This window comes from Sus scrofa, chromosome 13 (assembly GCF_054392235.1).
Source record: "Sus scrofa isolate SSC_HxYL_T2T_F1_AM1 chromosome 13, Sscrofa_HxYL_maternal_Yorkshire_Landrace_v2.0, whole genome shotgun sequence".
NCBI classification, from domain to species: domain Eukaryota; kingdom Metazoa; phylum Chordata; class Mammalia; order Artiodactyla; family Suidae; genus Sus; species Sus scrofa.
In genome coordinates this window covers 121,013,991-121,033,444 of record NC_139395.1, presented here as the reverse complement: position 1 = coordinate 121,033,444, position 19,454 = coordinate 121,013,991, and the positions used below count along the sequence as shown (strand labels likewise).

The following is a 19,454-nucleotide window of genomic DNA, read 5'->3' as shown; positions in this document are numbered from 1 at the left end:
GTAATTAAAAAGCTTGTTCAGTATTTGGCAATTATAACAATGATCTAATCAGACTGATTGTCCACACTAATTTCTAGCCCCAGATGTGGGCCTACCTGTTAGCTAAGCAAGGCTCTCATGCTTGAGCAATCAGGTCTGCATGCAAACCAGAGAGCACAGGGCAAAGGCCCACCTGGGCATGGATAGAGCTCTTTGGGCTGGAGCCGTCCTGGGATTTCTCTGAGGAAGAAGCGCAACAGCTCAATAGCACTCCTTGTAGAAGGACTTACACTCTTTTCTTCTTTCATAAACAAAGTCTCTAACCTGGTTGTAAAATGTAAGTGGATGCTTTTGGCATCCATAAAGTCAATAAGTACCAACTTCTATTTTATTTTATTTTATTTTATTTTATTTTATTTTTTTATTTTATTTTAATGGAAAAGCAAAGGTCGGTGATTGCTGTGGACTTGGAATCACAGATGAGTGCCTTAGAGAACCTTTTTGAATCTGTGGTTAAGTCCCCACTTCAGGCAAGCTGAGGCTTGGAGACCTGCATAGAATCTAGGGTCCTAACTTAGGGCCATGAGAAGTTTTAGCCAGCTTCTTTTTTTTTTTTCCCCCTCTTAAAATTTTATCTTTAGTGGATTTGAAAAAATTTAGTTCCTTTTCAATCATCTACTTCTTTTACAGGGCCTGTTGGGGAGATGTTAGGTGTGTCCATAAACTGAAGGAGGTCACATCAACTGTGACAATGGATGGGAAGGATGATAGGTTACTAATGCTGCCTCTCTGTACCTTAGTGGCCAACAGGCTTCTTTAAGGACCATTGGCTTCTCTTTCCTGCTCATAGCATCTTGGATGCCTGCCAGGAACCATCTTTGATGAGGTGAAAAAATTGAGTCTATACTGTTGCTGGAAGGAAGCCTAGAAGACTAGGGAGAAGCCAAAAAATCAAAAACTTAGAACTCTCACCCTGTTTTGTTGGGTTACTTACTTCAAATAAATAAATAAATAAACCAGAATATTTTCTTCCCCCTTCCCTCCAACCATTTATCTGCAGAAGCAAGTTTTTAGCAACCCAGAACTGCTCAGTGGAGCTGAGGGAAAATGGCGTGAAATATGAGGATATGTAATTGGAATAATGAAAACAAAGGATTTCGCGATATAATCCCCTCTAAGTCATCTGTTTATAGAAAGCATTTTGGTAGCAAATGTGTACAGTGTTACAAGAATTTTCCTCTTCATTCTTTTTCAGATTTAAAGTAGAACAAAAATTAGACTTCAAACAAGCTTTATATTCTTTGAATATAACTGAGATATTTAGTGGTGGCTGTGACCTTTCTGGAATAACAGGTAATATGACAAATAGTTCTTGTATTATCATGTTAATATGTTTTCTTAGTGACTATGTTAACTGACTGATCTTAAAACTGAAAGAGTGTTTGGCTCCCAAAACTACGTACATGGGGAATAAATGTCGTAATCACGTCAGGCTGTCTGTAAACAAGCACGTCTATTTTGCATTCAAGTAGTTTTCTTTAATGATAATCGGACAGTATTTTAGAGGTTAGATAAGCCTTCTAAACACGCTAAAAATGAAACTATGTGGGTAAAGTGTTATATGGGCTTTGATTCCAGTCCTGTTTGGATTTCCTGATCTGATTAATGGGAAGTATGACTTTGAGCCTTTTGTCCAAGCAGAGCTAAAAAAACTCTTATGAACCAATTTGCAAATGTTAATTTGATAATATTAGAGCCTGTGAAATAGGCATCCACAAGATGCTGGATGATGAACACAATCTAGAAATTGTAATGTCGCAGCTTCTATATTTAGCTGGAGACTGACAACAGATCTGAGGAGATGGCGCTTTTATGCTCTGGCACCTGGGAAATTGTGCCTGATTCTGATGCTTACACAACAAAGCCCAAGATTGTTTTAGTTTTTTTCATCCTGGCAGTCCCCACTAGTACAAAAATAACTAAGAAAAAATTATTGAAGAGGACCAGTGTGTCCCAAGTTACTTATACTCTTTTAAATTCAGTCTTCTGTTTTATTTTTAAAAAGTCCTAATGATACATACTTGTCTATATGATGGGGATTGATATCATAACTCAATTATTGTATGTTCCTACATGGATATCGGAGCTTAGGAGAAGTATTCATTAATTTATTCACTTATCAATTGTGTGGGTAAATTTATGCACTTATCAATTATGTGGGTAAATGAATAGAATGAATGAGCTTTCCTGGTGGAGGAGGTGGGTGGGGTCCACAGGTGACATAGATGTTCATTATCACCTTCACACGTGATTTACCTTCTTGTTCTCACACGGATAGAGAGATCTGACTTCTTTGACAATTTCATCAGCATCAGGAAGGAGACAGTCAAAATTAGATACTGCAATAGGATGCTATCTAAGTCTGCCTTGGAACACAGCCACCTCACCAACTTGAAATAAACCAAACCATTTTTTAAACACCTCTTCCTCTTAAATTTCTTTCTGGCCTTCGGAAGCTCACTTGCTATATCTCAGACATTTCAAACAGCCACTCGCTCTGCAAATTTGCAGCAATTTGTGACTTCTATAAAACCTCCTTTTACAAGCAGATTTCTCAAGGAAATATTTCCAAAATGCTTTATGAAAGAGTTTGTGCAGGAGAATAACCCTGAATGGAAAAGAATATGTCCACCATTTTTGCTTTGAGTTACCTGTTTCTCTCCTGAGTTACCTATTTGAGCTGTTTTGACTACATTGGTTCTGTCTTATTGCCTGAAATAGAACAGCCACAGCCAATGCTGGCACTATTTCTAGTCTTCAGGAGGACAGTGAATTAATTACCTGCTACCCCTACTTCCCATTTGTACAATAAACATTCACTAAAGGGTACAGTGAACCAGTACAATGCTGGTGCTAGGGGGGTATTTACACAAAAGAGATGCTACTTTTACTCATGTTCACAAATTTTGAATGAAATGGTTTCAAAGAGTTACTTTGGAAATTTTTTTTTAAAAATAAATTTTATTGGAGTATAGCTGACTTAGAAAGTTGTGTTCGTTTCAGGTGTACAGCAAAGCCAATCAGTTATATATATACATATATCCATTCCTTTTCAGAGTCTTTTCCCATATAGGCCATTACACAGTATCAAGTTGGTTACCCTGTGCTATACAGTAGGTCCTTGTTACTATTTTGGAGATTTTGAGATGAATATTTGACTTCTGTCAGTACTTCTTGTGTCACCTTTAGTAAAATATTTAACCTTTCTGAACCTCGCTTATCTAATCTATTAAATGAGATAATATATCCTAGTGACAGAGACAAATAAAAGAATGTACGTTAAGTCACTTCTTTCAACACCTGTCATAGAGCAGATAACTCAGTAAATGTTAAATACAAAAAAAGTAAGTGGGCAAATGGCACATTGGTATTTATTTGCATGTCTTCTAGTAAAGCTATTGAAGGTTTCCTGTCCTCTTAACTTGACAAAGACTCACTTGGAATTTTCATGGAAAAATAAGGGAAAGAATTATTACAAAGATATAAAAACCAGTGAGTTTGTGGAATCCAGATTTCTTGTTCTACTCTATCATCTCCCAGGTCCTGTTCTTTGCTCAAGACTAAGTCCCCTCTGTTTAAGAGGGGACACAGGAGACCAAGTTGCTTGGTCTAAGAGCCAAGGAGTCATTTGGTCTGGGGCGAGTATTAAACTGTGTGAAGTTCTCCACCGCAACCTACTTTTGGTTTTTATTCTTTGTATGGACCCCTCATGCAAAGGGTGCTTTATGTCTGAATCCTCTTATTCCAGGGAGTTGTGGGAGAAGAACATGCTTATTTGCCTGACCTTAAAAGATCACACTCCTGCATTTTAGTTAATCCATATAAATGATGTGGATGTCCCTTCTCTTCATCTTTCCTGTTTCTATCACTAGATTCATATCCATTGATTTATTTATTTGGCTGGGGTTTATTGTAAGCCAACTCTGTGCCAGGCTGTTTTCTAGTGTTGAATAAAATCAGGGAAGTCCCTGTTCAAGTGAAGGTTACATCTGTTGGGGCAGATGGACAATCAGCAGATAATTAGTTAACTAAATGGTGAGGTAATAGATGTATGAGTTAACTAAAATAGAGTCATGGGATAAACAGATTAGGTCACTAAGAGCAGGATGAGGGTGGGAACAGAAGACTGGGGAGTGTCATTTTTGCTGGGACCTAAGTAACAAGGGAGCCAACCAGAGCAAACTCTGAGAAAAGGAATGTTAAGCAGAAGGTGAGGTGGGGCTAAAGCTTTGACTGCTTGACTTTATAGCTGAAGCCACTGGATGAGGAGAGGAGGGTGAGAGATGAGGATGAGAGATAATCAGGGGCCCAGATGGAGTCATCACAAGCAATTTGAACTTTATTTTTAGGAAGCCATTTTTTATGCAAATAACACTTTGATGACTTCTCTCTCCCCTGCCTGAGGGGATTTACTTTTCTGTAAGTGATCAGAGCTGGTTCTCCTTGACTACATTATTTTGTCATGAATCCTTCTAAACCTTTATTTTTTCCTTTTTGGTGGAGTCCATCCATGTCACTTCTGCTTTCTCGCTCAAGAGAGACAAAGCTCCTTCCTCTTTTCTTTCTCTGCAAGTTTCAGGGCCCATCTTCCTCTCCTCCACCCTCTTGTCATCACTGAACTTACGACCATGTTTCCTTGAATCTCTGAGGAACATTGTTGGATCATCTGGTCTTGACAGAGCTCAGGTGGCAGACGGTTTCTGAAATCATGATTTCACTTTCACTTCTGGAAGAGACTCTCCACAGGTCACTGTATCAGAAATGCTTCACACATACCTCAGATCCACTGAAGGGAGAAGAGGGGCCTTCTCTCTCAGCTTGTCTCCACAGCTGAACAAAACGTTGTTAAGACACTATCTTACACTGAGAAATTTGGCAGGTTTTAAAGCATTGCTCTGAAGTGATTTTGTAACAGATGACACAAAAGCTCTTTAGCTCTTTAGACTTTCCTCGCCTCACCAGTCTTGAAGGAAAGTAAATTTTGTTCTCAGCTCAGATCAAAACCCAATACAGAATTTAAAAGGTGAGTTGGCTCTGAGGTTGAATTCATAGGGTGAGATTAATTCAAATCTGTAAAGCCTTTTTAAATCTTGTCTGTGGACCATGATGAAGGGGGGCAAAACCCACTAACCATTCAAATATTTCACTAAGTGGGCTGCCTGATTTGAGGCTTATCCCCTTCTACCTTTACCTTTTATATCTGACCTAAACTTGGGTCTCTGTATCATCTCTGCAAGAGCTAACCCTAAACCACCTTTCTCTCTAGCAAATTAACTACCTTGAAAAGGTTTTCGGTTTTTTTTTTTTTCCTTTTCTTTGTTCATTTGAAAATGTAATTAACTTGGAATCCAATACGTAGTGGCTCTGAATTTTAACCCTTAAATACACTTTCATATTTTCTAACAGATTCATCTGAAGTATATGTTTCCCAAGTTATGCAAAAAGTTTTCTTTGAGATAAATGAAGATGGCAGTGAAGCTGCATCATCAACTGGTAGGAGAAATGATATCAGAGCAAGTCAGGAGGAAGGGTTGGGGGAAATAAGCATGAGGGTGCTTGCGCTTTGCGGTCCTCTGGTCACCCCTTTCCCCTCCTACTGTCCAGTACCCTGTAGGAAGAAAAGTTGACTATATAAGCTGTTTATGCATCTCTGCAGCCAAAGTTTAATGCAAAAGGAAAGGGAAGGGATTTGATTAGGAATTGAGTTCCAGCTACTGATACTTATCTATTTGTAAATTTTACTACCTGCCATTAGCAGATAGGACCAATGAGAAACTTTAGGCTCAAACCTGAAATCATTATTGCTCAGGAATGCTCACTCTTAGGTAATCATATTAATTTCACTCTTTCTTTACACTGTTAGTCTCTAATTTTCTAATTTTATTTTTGTCATTATCTCTATGACAGTGGCCCTCTAATTTATAGCTATAAATTTGAATAAGCTGGAAAGCTTTTAAAAACTCTATGCCCAGTCCACACCCCCAAATAATTAAATCAGCATCTCGGGAGATGAAATCCAACCTTTGCTATTTTCTTACATTTCCCTAGGTGATTGCAATGTCTGTCTAAGGTTGAAAACTAGGGCTCTCCAGTGACTTGCAGCCTGTCCTTGCTACTGCAATTGTAATGCACGGACCAGCAACATCAACACATCGGAACTTGTTAGAAATGCAGAACCTCAGGCCCAAAGCCGGACCTACTAATTCAGCATCTGCATTTTCCAAGGTCTCCCCATGACCCATGTGCACATTACAGCTTAAAAACCGCTCTCATATGACATATTTCCTTGAACAAATGGCATTTTGAATAGCATAAATGGCTGCATAAAAGTAATACTCAAAAAATGATTAGAGAAAAGTCTTATAATCAATTAGAAATGGAAAAGCAACTTTAATGACTTCCTCATAAGTCTATTTTAATTCTTGAGACTGTTTGGATTTTAACCAGTAAGTAAAAGATGTGCATTTTTTTAAATAGTCATATTGATAAACTTCCATAAACTTATACCCACATTATTATCTTTGATTAATTTATAATGTTATATAATGCCAATGGATTTTTGACATCTGGTAGGACACCCTGGACTCCCACTACCATTTTGTTTTCCCCTGAGGAATACTGTCCTGTTACTCAAGGAAATTAGATTAGAAGGGATAGGCTATTTCAAGCCTTGGAGAAATCAAAGATTGCATTGATTGTACTGAGGTGGCTAGTTCACATAAACAAATGTTCCCAGTTGCTTTTACATAAATTAGAAGAGTCCTGATATATCATTGTCTGATCCTCTCATTATGTTGGTGAAGAAACAGGCCCACCTGTATGAAATGGTTTGCCTAAGGTCATGCTATTAATAAACAGAAGAGTTTGGACTGAAATCAGGTCTCCGGACTTTAAGTTCAGAGCTCTTTCTGCTAAAGCTCACTGCCTTTCTCTCGCTCACTCTCTTTCTCTTTCTGCTTCTCTCTTTTTTCGCTGCACCCACAGTATACAGAAGTTCCTTGTATAGGGGATCAAACCTGAGCTACAGCAGTGACAATGCCAAGTCCTTGACTGCTACACCACCAGGGAACTCCTCTGCTCCCCCTTGTTTTAAGTGTAGAATTCTCTAAGGGGATGTAATAATCATTAAGAACAATTGGGAAACACCAAGAGAAGGAAGCTTTATTATAGGAGATGAAAGATGGCACTGAAATGAGTGTGCATATCAAACCTTACTAAATAATCCTTAACTACTATTATTTTCCCATATATTTACTTTCCCACAATTTACCACCCCTAGAACCCTTTTTCTTTGTCTAGTCACATCTCCACAATTTATGACTTTTTGTTAAAATAGTATATACATTTTCAAACCTAACCACTCTGGGTATTCACCTCATTTCTGTGAAGCTCCTGTGTGGGTACAAAGTAAAACCATTTCCTCTGTTAATGTGTTTTTCGTCAGTATGATTTGCACACCCTGATCACAAACAAAATAGTTTTTTGTGACTGAGGAATGGTCTTTTCCTTTTCTATAGTTGTTTTTCAATTCTCATCACAAGTTGTATTTTAAAAAGTATTTTCATGGGTCTGAAAAATTATTCAGAATTATTATATTGTTGCTAAGCGTAACATCTGAATTGAGTGTAGAAATATTTAATCTAGAAAGAAAAAAATCCAGCCATTTAAATGTATCCACTCTGAAATGCTGACAAACACCACAATGGAGCAGCGTGATAACAAATTATTATAATAAATCATTTGTTAAGGCAGCAAATCTCTCCTAATATCAGAATGAAAATCCCATGTACATTCACAGAACACATCCTAAAAGCTCTGAGCTCACAGAATAATTTTGGAAAAGTAAAAAAAAAATTTGAACTCAGATGTGATTACTACAAGCCCGAAGGATAGAAATGAGGTAAAAAAAAAAAAAATACGTGGGTAGGAATTAGGAGTTGAAACATTATAAAATAAATCATATAATGTAAATAAAAAGTGAACAGAAAGTTACTTTTTAAAAGATAAAATTTTCCATTGCCTTCACTAAATTGAATCTAGTATCAGACTTTCTTCTTCATTGAGCATAATTATGAAGTTAGAATTATTGCATGAGTAATCCAATATTTATTCTGCTTTTTGATTTTCAAATTTATTCCAAATTTCTCTGTATTTAGAAGGAGGTTATTTTTCTACATGTTAACTCCCCAGACGAAAAGATCTTTCCTGTCTACAAAACATATTATGGATATTATGGATATATTTTATTTACTGATATTTTAATGTGAACATCTCAATAACTGTTGTCTCTGTTTCATAGGCATACATACCCCTGTGATCATGAGTCTGTCTCAAAACCAATTTATAGCAAACCATCCGTTCCTGTTTATTATGAAGAATAACCCAACAGGTACCTTTTTGAGAATTCCCTGGGGGAACTGCTTAGGCTGAACAGTCGCCCTAGTTTTAGCAACTAATTTCAGTCTGTATATCTGAAATCATTTTTTCTTTCAATTTATTGAATCTATTTGAATTTTTTCAGATTTTTTAGTGTCTGTTTGTTGAGTGCTTATTTTGCACCAGACACTGTGTCTTATGAGATGACAATAATTTAAACAGTAGCAGTAGTAATAGCTGCCAAGATGATGATTATATATGCCGGCAATTTTAAATACCTATCTCTACATCTAACACCATTCCAATAAATTAGATATTTGACCAACGAAGGTTCTGTAGTTTGTCGAAGGTCATATAACTGAAAGTGGCAGAGGGAGAATAAGACCTTTTTTCCTCAGAAATCCACTTTCTTTTAAGGATGCCACAATGGGAGTGGAAATTAGAAGTTGCAGAATTGTGAAAGTTTTGATAGATAGATTCCAAAAGAATAAGTGACTATCTATAGGATCTTACTGGGAGGGAGGGGTCAAACATTATTCCAAATCCAGTTTGGACAACTATGAAAATAATACAGTTAGGTGCAGAAAGTAGGGATAGTAAGTCAGTTGGACTGGCATTAGACAGTCTGGGCAGATGTTTTTGTTCTTTCTTTTATGAAAAAGCGGCCAGAAATGTGGACGCAATGAGGAAACTTTCTTTAAGTGTATATTTAGGACTCCTCAGGAGTCATAACCCCATGTAAGGGGGAGAGATAATATCGCACTAATTTCCATATCCAGCCCAGTATTGGCAAAGTGCTTTGCATAAAATGTCAGTGTCCCTAGAGATTAAAGGTTTGGATTTGGGTTCAAGTTCCAGCTCAACAAACTAATAGTTGTAAGGCAAGTCACTTACTCTTTCTAAACCATATTTTTCCTACCTCCTATCTGAACATAACATTAATACTTATCTCATAGATTAAGTAAAATAATATATGAAGCCTGTGACACTGTGCCTGGCACATAGTGTTTATTATGAATACATCAATAAACATAAATGAGTGAAAGACTGAATACATGAAGGAAGAAAGAAAAATGGAAGTTTCTCTCTATAAATTATTTTCCATGGAGAAGAGACATAGTTAATTTCAGAGTCTGAAGCTGTTAGATTAACTAGCAATTCTGAAATTATTGTCTCTCTGAGGGATCTATCAGTCCTTTTTTTAGATTCCATAAAACTAATGCTGAATGACCCCTCTGAAAATTATATCTTAGAAACAATGGGACAGTTTCAGATTTGCTGAGATTGTATTAACACAACTTCAGTTCCAATAGTGTCAGTGTTAAAAAATATTCTGAGTATGTCATTTGATCTATACATCTTTAACCTTTGGCGAACTCTAATTTCTTGAAGTTAGTATGTTATTATTGAATATGGAAAAGAGAAATGAAGCTGCACTGGGCATATATGCCCTAGGAAATAATAGCATTTAGAATAGTGATGTTTGACTCTAGTTTCCAAGTTGAGGACTGAGGCTATGTAATAGCTATCAATTAAGTGGCAGTGAAATTTCCAAACCAAGAATAGTTTATTTATTTATTTATTTGTGATAATGCTTAACTGTCAGGCCCTTGATGACCATTTCTACTGTTTCATGATCTTTGTTGTAATGAGACTTTCTAAACTAGCGCTACTCCCTTAGAGTATTGTTTAAAATGAATGGCCAGTCATTTATTGCACACTGTAAATTGTTGCCATATAAAATGTAGAATGGCCTATTGAGACAATACACATTCAGTGATGTATTTTCACTTACAAATAAACTGAAGAAGTCGTTAAGGAAGATGGTGACTTGGCATATCATAGTGCACTACTAAATGGCATAATGATTAACATAAAATATATTCATTTGATAATTTCTGAAGTATGAGGATGAATGATTTTAGATTTAGTACAACCAGTTTTTACCTAGATTTAAAATTTTGTTTTGATCAAACAATCCTCTTATGCAAAATCCATGGATTATTTGTATTTTCCCATCAGTATTTGACTTCCTGTCATATATATTTTAGTATACTCATCCAAACGTCTTACTAAGCGAAACTGCCAGAGAAATGAAGAATATTCTTTCTTCTTTCAGGCTGAGGCGATAGGCCAGTGTTAAAGACTTTCAGAAGAAAAAAAGGTGCTACATGAAATGTGCTATTTCTCAAAAAGTAGTGAATCATGATTCTGAAACTGACAGTACTCCATACATAATAAAGAAATACTGTGTTTAGAACTCTTTCAGGTCTTGGGTTGAAGGAAAAGCAGAGCACAGGGTATTCATTAAGAAATATTTTTTTCTAGGTCATTAGCTTTGGTTATGCTATTGCGTTTTCACATTATAAAGTAAAAGCTGCTTCCATCTGATGGAGATGTTTTATAACAACATTGATTAAATATGAGGAATACCTATACCTCTTTAAATAGGCATGAAAAGAAAAGTGGAAACAATAATGATTTTTGCTTCAGCCTGCCTTTAAATCCATTGCTATTACGTCAGGAAAGATTTTCCTAATCTGTTGAGTTTGGTAATGGTTAGATTATTAACTGCATGAAGACTCAATTCAAAATGTGGCTCTCCTCGGTCCAAAAAAAAAAAAAAAAAAAAAAAGATCTAAAAGACTGGGACAAATGGTTGTACGTATGTAATGTTCTGTACTTCAAAGTGTTTGAAAATCTTTTTTATTTTTTTGCTTTTTAGGGCCACACCTACAGCATATGGGGGTTCCCAGGATAGGGGTCTAATCGGAGTTACAGTTGCCAGCCTACGCCACAGCCACAGCCACAGCAACGCCTGATCCTTAACCCACTGAGCGAGGCCAGGGATCGAACCTGCAACCTCATTGTTCCTAGTCAGATTCGTTTCTGCTGCACCACAATGGGAAGTTCCCCAAAGTGTTTGAAAATTTAAATTTGTTTTCAATTTATGAGTTTAGTTTCTAGGAAAGTTATTTTAAAACCTCCGCAAACAATTCTTTTTTTTTTTTCTTTCTTTACTTTTTATTTTATCTTTTTGTCTTTTTTAAAAATTTATTTTTATTTTTATTTTTATTTTTTTATTTTCCCACTGTACAGCAAGGGGGTCAGGTTATCCTTACATGTATACATTGCAATTACAGTTTTTCCCCCACCCTTTCTTCTGTTGCAACATGAGTATCTAGACATAGTTCTCAATGCTATTCAGCAGGATCTCCTTGTAAATCTATTCTAAGTTGTGTCTGATAAGCCCAAGCTCCCGATCCCTCCCACTCCCTCCCCCTCCCATCAGGCAACCACAAGTCTCTTCTCCAAGTCCATGATTTTCTTTTCTGAGGAGATGTTCATTTGTGCTGGATATCAATAACCAGGACATGGAAACAACCCAAGTGTCCATCGATAGATGATTGGATTCGGAAGATGTGGTATATATACACAATGGAATACTACTCAGCCATAAAAAAGAATGGCATAATGCCATTTGCAGCAACATGGATGGAACTAGAGAATCTCATACTGAGTGAAATGAGCCAGAAAGGAACTAGAGAATCTCATACTGAGTGAAATGAGCCAGAAAGACAAAGACAAATACCATATGCAAACAATTCTTAGAAGTGTTTTTTTTTTGTTTGTTTGTTTGTTTTTTTTGGTCTTTTTGCCATTTCTTGGGCTGCTCCCGCAGCATATGGAGGTTTCCAGGCTAGGGGCTGAACTGGAGCCATAGCCACCAGCCTACTACGCCAGAGCCACAGCAACGCGGGATCCGAGCAGCGTCTGCAACCTCCACCACAGCTTATGGCAATGCCAGATCCCAGCGAGCAAGGCCAGGGACCGAACCCGCAACCTCATGGTTCCTAATTGGATTCGTTAACCACTGAGCCACGACTAGAATTCCAGAAGTGTTTTAATGACACAGAATTATCAAGATACAAGAGTTGCTGTTGATGCCTATTGTGACTAAGAGTAATATACACTTTGTGGAAGTTAGTTATGCATCCCTATCTATCTGAAAAGTAGGAATATTTGTTTTCTTATGTTTATGGAAGCATTTTGAGATTCTTGAGGCAAAGTGTTATTAATTACAATCATAAAAGTAGAAAAAAATCTGCTAGCGATTATGTATATTTCCACATTATTGATTCTCTTAAGACCATGTCTGTCTTTGGACTGAGCAGTAAAGAGTTAATGAAAAGGGGCTCTCCCTTTTTATTTCATTTCTTAATAACAGTAACATTGTTATTTCAAATATATGTAGGTATAGTTTTCATGACCTTTAAAATTATGTAAAACTTTATTTTTTCGCTTTTGAAATGAACCTTTATCATATATGACTATAAGGGATGTGTAACTCAAGGAAATGCTTGACATTGATCCATTCAAGCGACTTCACTTACCCTAGTTGAAAAGAAAGGTGAATGGATTTTGACACATCATTTATTTGTTTTGTCCTCTAGTTGTTAGCTCCTTTTTGCCTGCAAACACAGAATGGCTGGAAACAGGTGTTTACATTTATGCTGTATACCATATCTCCTCGGTGAGGATTTGAAAGCACTAGCGATATGAAAACATTGTCTTTAGTGGTAAGCTTTGATCTAGAAATGAAGGAGGAGATCTGAGAAGCTGCACTTTTAACCCTAAGAGCTTATGTTACATGCATAAAGAGATGACTGCTAATGCCTTAAATTTAACTCTCCCACGCTCATCACCATTTTATTGTTCTATGTTTGCCTGACTGAGTCTCTATATTTAGAACACCTCTCTGTCATTTTTATTTTTGCTTTCCTGTATGAAAAACAGGATTAATGCATTTTCTATGACAAGCTGTTGTGGATGTTAACATACTTCATAAATTATAATAAAACAATTAATAATGATATAATTATGTATTTTAGACAAAGGAGTGGGCTTTTCTCTAAGACATTGCCCATTTACCTTATAGAGAAAAAAGAGTAAATTATTCATTAAAATATTTAAAAAATTAATTATTGTCATTTTTTTCCTCCAGAAATTCCTAAAGTTTTTTTTTTCTTTTCCTAGAATCAATACTGTTTATGGGAAGGGTGACAAATCCTGACACCCAAAAGATGAAGGGAAGAGATCTAGATTCATTGTGAATGAAAAGCACAGCCTTGAAACACAAGGTGATTCCTAGAAAATAGCTGATGGGCAAAATATCACCACATGTCTTCTATATATCCTTTTCTGTTTTAAATTGTGCCTGTATTAAATCTGTGTTAATGAGTAAATGAAATTATTAATAAAGAGATTATGCATTCAATGTTTTTTCTGTATTTTTATAAAGTCTCTATGAATCACAAGCAGTGTACTTACATAAAATATTATTGTTAATATGTAGAACAATGCACCTAAGATATCTTAGATATTAAATTCCTATCTTAGATATCAGAGTCTCTGTGACTAAGAGACTGGACTGTCTGACTTGCAGGCATAGCAGCATTATCCAGACCATGGGGAAGTAAGATTGGAAGAAAGTTGGGTGCTGTGTGCCTCTCTGGATACTTGAGATGCAGAGATCCAGTATCTTTGATAGTAGATGATCTTTGAGTATTTAGCTAATCTTAACTGGGTGCTCCATGTGTTATGTTTAATGTTTGCCTTGTTTCAATACCTTTGGGGACCTATCATATGTTTTCCTTTGATTTATGCTTTAAACATGTAAAATAAAGTAGAAATGGTGAGAACTCTTAAAAGCTTTTCTATACATGAAAGTGGAAGCTAAATTATGATGATTCAGGAGGTTGACCCTCCATAATGTTATAACACTGAGCTAAGGGAAGTGTTACAGCCAAGATTGTAATCTATAATGATTAAATGCAGAACCCTGCCTCTGAATATCAGACTGAAATATCTCAAATAATACTACATTCCAATACCTTGATGAAACATGTTTCACACTTTTTCCATCTTCATGTTAGTGATATAAAGTGTCCATTTGTTTGTCTTGGTAATTCTCAGCAGAGAGTTTAATGATTATGGCTACCCATTGCTGAGCCCTAATTATGTGTCAGGCACTGAAATAAGCACTTTTTTGGACATTATGTTAAATGCACTAAAGATCTTATGAGACACTATTATTCATCTTCCTGATGAGGAAATTGAAGCTCCAAGACATTATATAAGTTAGTCAAGGACATACAGCAAAAAATACAGGGGCCTTTTGTATTTCAAAATTTGAACTTGGTATTAACTGAACTAGGAAACTGTGAACATAATCACTGTTATAATCCTTCTTACTGAAAAAAAAAAAGGGCCTTTCATTTCTTCTTCTTCTTCTTCTTTTTTTTTTTTTTTTAACGTTCCCAGGCTAGGGGTCAAATCTGAGCTGCAGCTGCAAGCTTACACCACAGCCATAGCAACCTTGGATCCAAGCCACATCTGCGACCTACACCTCAGCTTGCAGCAACGCCAGATCCTTAACCCACTGAAGGAGACCAGAGATGGAGCCTGCATCCTCATGGACACTATGTCAGGTTCTTAACATAGTAAGCCACAATGGGAACTTCCTATAATCCTTTAAAGTAGTTTTCTCTCCAAAATCTAGGTGTCCATCTATGGCAAAACCTAGAGCAATACTCAATACACTAGGAAGACAAATTTAGAACTAAATGGGATTCCTTAAAACCATAGCATAATTGAAATCAATGTTAGTTTCCCTACACTGTCAACTCAAGCTTACTTAGATAAAACACAGTAAATGCTAATATATATGTTGATGATCTATCACAATTTTGTTCCTCACCATGGAACTGGTTTAAAAATATGCTTTCTTGACTTAGGAAGAAGAGCATAATAAACTGCTGAGATGACAGTAGTTTTATTCAGGTTTGTCTCAGTTCCTATCTTCCTTGGATTCTGTGAGTTCTTATAGTCCTCTGCCATGTGTTTCATGTGAATCTGCTTTGGAGACTCATTCATTTTTTACCCACAAATAGTTATTGAGCTTCCACTGTGTTCCAGACACTGTTCTGAGCACAGAATCGACTAGTGAGCAGAACTCACAAGGTCTCTGCCCTCCCCAAGCTAACAATTTACTGGTGGCAGAAAAGCAGTAAACCAGTGCACACATAAAACAGGATAAGAAAGGAAGAAGGGCTTTATAAAATGGAATAATGTAATAAGGTGACTGCCCAGGTTTCACTTTTTTTTTTTTTTGTCCCTTTGCCTCTTTTAGGGCCGCTCCTGCAGCACATGGAGATTCCCAGGCTAGGGGTCTAATCGGAGCTGTAGCCTCCAGCCTATGCCACAGCCACAGCCACTCGAGATCAGAGCCGCGTCTGGGACCTACACCACAGCTCACGGCAACGCCAGATCCTTAACCCACTGAGCAAGGCCAGGGATCGAACCCACAACCTCATGGTTCTAGTCAGATTCGTTAACCACTGAGCCACGACGGGAACTCCCAGGTTACACTTTAAGTATATGTTTTCATAATCTATTTGCTTTTCTTCAACAAGATCTGCGAAATGTCTGACTTGGTTTCCCTACCATGAAGCCTGATTTTGCATTGCTGCTGTTTTCTTATCGATATCATGCTGTACATATGGTAAGTGTTATTTGCCTTACAAAAGGAGAGATTTTTCAGCTCTTCATAGACAAGAGAGTAGCCTTCTGGTGCGGATTCAAGCTGAAAATCTTTCCTTCCCCCATCCTAGAAACATAGTTGTCAGAGCACTTCCAAGGTTAAAAACCTAATCTTCACCTTCACTGCAATTAACTCAGTGGTTATTGTAGTTCTATATCACAAAGGTTAGAAGTGTCTGGAATATATTTATATATATGTGTATATTTATTTATGAAATAAAATAAGTATGAAATAATTTTCTCTGCCAAGCTATATGAAATCTTTAAGATTCACAACAGTGTATAATCTATGTGGGATTAAAATATTATCAAATTAATAGCCTTCATAAAATTTTAATTATATATGTATATATATATGTAATTTTTTCCCCTCCTTGAGGCAAAATGGCTATTAAAGTAGTAATAATATGTTTTGGAGACTTGAAATTGGGTTTTATTGACTTTATATAGTTATAATTCATGGCACATTTTAGAGGGAATGAATCTGCTACATTAGGCTGTGGGACCTAGGATGTCAAAGGTATGAGACTGTAAACAATTTCTTTCTTTTTTTTTTTTTTGGATGGGGGCTATAGGTTTCTCTTAAATTGGTTAATAAAGACCTGGAAACCTAGAAAGATACAGAGAAACTTTTTTTGGCAATTTCTTTTATTTGTTACATTTTTTTTTTTTTTTTGGTCTTTTTAGGGCCACTCCCACAGCATATGGAATTTCTCAGGCTAGGGGTTGAATTGGAGCTGTAGCTGCCAGCCTGCACCACAGCCACAGCAACGCTGGATCCTTTAACCCACTGATCAAGGTCAGGGATCGAACCCACATCCTCATGGATACTAGTTGGGCTCCTTACCACTGAGCCACAATGGGAGTTCTGGCATATTTCATTAGAAACCAGTGCTTTGAACCTCTGGAAATAAGATACTTTCCCACAGGACAGCCTCAGACACACCCTGGGGAGGCGAGCGAGAGGGCTGAGCTGTGGATCCCAAGACTCACTCTCCATGACTAGGGTGGAAGAGTGAGCCTACTGTAATGTTTGCTTGTAAGAGCACTTTTCACACCCTAACATTGCTTTTTTTTTTTTTTTTTTTTTTTCTGGCTCCTGTGTGCTATCTCTAAATTTGAAGCCTGAGATTCAAGTCAAAAATCTAGTTCTTTTCTCTTTCTGATGCCTCAAGTGATCATGTCGATGTTGTAATATAAAAGAAATGAAAGATGAGACATAATTCACTGTCTAATGTAATACTTTGGGCTTGTCACATCAATTCTCTGGGACTCCAATATCCTTACCTGTATAGTGAAAAGATAGATAAATGCTATTTAAAGTCCTATATTTGTAAATCTTGGAGTTCTCAACAAAGACACATTTGAACAATGTCTTCTGAGTCATTTTTGTAAGGAGCATTTTTTTCCATTAAACAGAACAAAACAAAATTCCAGGATGCACCTATCACTAGGTTTTTGGTCCATGACATTATCTTTATTTACGGTTGTTTATTCATAAACTCGAGATTTAATTTTTAAAAACAGAATACATATAAAACTATTTTGCTGTTGTAAACCAACCTAGTGAGGACTTTTGAGCATGTGAGAATGGTTTGAGGTGCAGAGCTGTTGCTGGTCAGCAGCGGTCTAGCTGAAGACTTAATTTCCCCTATCATTGCATTTGTCTAAACAGAGCCTTGTAATTTGTCTCATTATTAGAATTTGAGTGGAGATGAGTGTATCACTTGTGAGCCCAAATGTTTAAGAAACAAGTGTCCCTCTCTAGCAGCTCTCTCCTCCTGTACCAACTAGATGTCAATCCTCAAAGCTACCCTGGAAGCTCTATGGAGATAACAGAGCCTCTGTGAGCCTGGGTTCCCCTGTCACTGTGTGACAAAGATCTTCTCTGCTGTCTGGGCCAAAGCCAACCAGGATACCTACTGGCATGGGACTGATGTAAGCAAGAGCTACATTTTCGTTGGGATTAAAGAGGTTGTTAGGAACAATAATGAGTGTTAATCTGGTACTTTTAATGGGATGTGTCTATAAAGTATAGAAAATATGTGGTGTAATTTGAAGTTTGACAGCAGCAACAACAAGAAAAACACAGACATAGCAGCCTGAAGGCAGGGGAGTTTGTCAAGCTGTGGAACTATCTGTTAAACTGTAGCCAGTGATGACCCGGAAACGAGACTGTGTGCGTACAGACCGAGTATTCAGAAAGGGACCACATTTCGCATTTCTCTTGACCTTAGGCATGGTAGACTGCTTGACCTGTTCTCACCAGGTAGAATATCAGAAACATTATGTATTACTTCTGGCCACAGTGTTTAGGAAGCAAGTTGGCTTACCTTTCTTTTTCTTTTATCCACTCTGTTGGCTGTATATCAACATTGAGTGACAAGAGGAGTTTCCACTGTGGCTCAGGATCCAACTGTAGTGACTCAGGTTGCTGCAGAAGTGTAGGTTTGATCCCCAGCCTGGCACAGTAGGTTAAGGATCCGGCATTGCCCTGGATTTTATCCCAGGCCTGATAACTTCCATTTGCCATGGGTGTGACTGAAAAAGAAAAAAATGTGACAATGGAAGCGTTATAAGGCATCTGGCAGATGGCATTTTGAAGATTAGCCTGGGTCCCCGAATGATTGCATGTCTCACAATCATTCTAGTCTCCACTCCACTCCACTTGAGCAGGGATTCCTACACTGGACTCTACTAGAAGCAAGAAATAAACTATAGGAACTAGGTAGCTAGTACTCACCAACATAATACAATTATGTTTTTAATATATATTTTCAATGTATTAGCTTATAGTGTATGTTTTCTTATCCTGGTGCTTAACACCTTGTAAGACAAAATTCTGGAGTGCTATTTCAATTTGCCTTATTCTGTGAAAGAAATTCAGGAATGATTCAGTGCATTTTCCCGTAGAAATTGCTCAGCTCTGTGGTAAAAATGTATCTTCACTCAAAGAGAGGAAAGGATGTAAAATGCAGAAAGCTCACTAATGGAGTACTTTTCTGGCTGCCACACAGCTCTCTTATTGAGACTCTTTCCACAATAATAATTTTTAAAAAAGGCAGAGTTTTATCTCCTACGTGTGTGTGTGTGTGTTTGTGTGTGTGTGTATGTGGTGGAGGTAGGAGATAGGGGTTGAGGATATTTTTAAAGATTAATGCTGAAAAGATTTTTGATTAATATAAAAATTATGCCTACTTGCATGAGATGAAGATGTGGGCTTCCTAATGATATTTAAAAGCATGTGTTCAGTGCTTCACAGAAAATGACGGAAAATAGAAAAAAAAATCTGGTCTTAGAAGAGCTTAACAGACATTTGTGGAGGCCAAAACAGATGCTATTTTGGATTCTATATACATATTAGATTTTAATTCTCTGGTGTGTTATAGTTCATATCACATTATTCATATTCTTTGTATTCATGAAAATACATGGAG

At 36.9% G+C, this 19,454-nt stretch overlaps 1 protein-coding gene across 1 annotated transcript in view; it reads left to right on the top strand.

The window, feature by feature from the left end:
- SERPINI2 (serpin family I member 2) overlaps positions 1-13,693 on the top strand; it is a 39,879-nt gene extending 26,186 nt beyond the window's left edge. The window contains exons 5-8 of the mRNA XM_084990255.1: positions 1,235-1,332; positions 5,446-5,532; positions 8,339-8,428; positions 13,453-13,693. Of these exons, the coding sequence (XP_084846381.1) occupies positions 1,235-1,332; positions 5,446-5,532; positions 8,339-8,428; positions 13,453-13,529 (352 nt within the window). The 3' untranslated portion in view covers positions 13,530-13,693. The remainder of the gene's footprint in view (positions 1-1,234; positions 1,333-5,445; positions 5,533-8,338; positions 8,429-13,452) is intronic.
- The last annotated feature ends 5,761 nt before the right edge of the window (positions 13,694-19,454 follow it).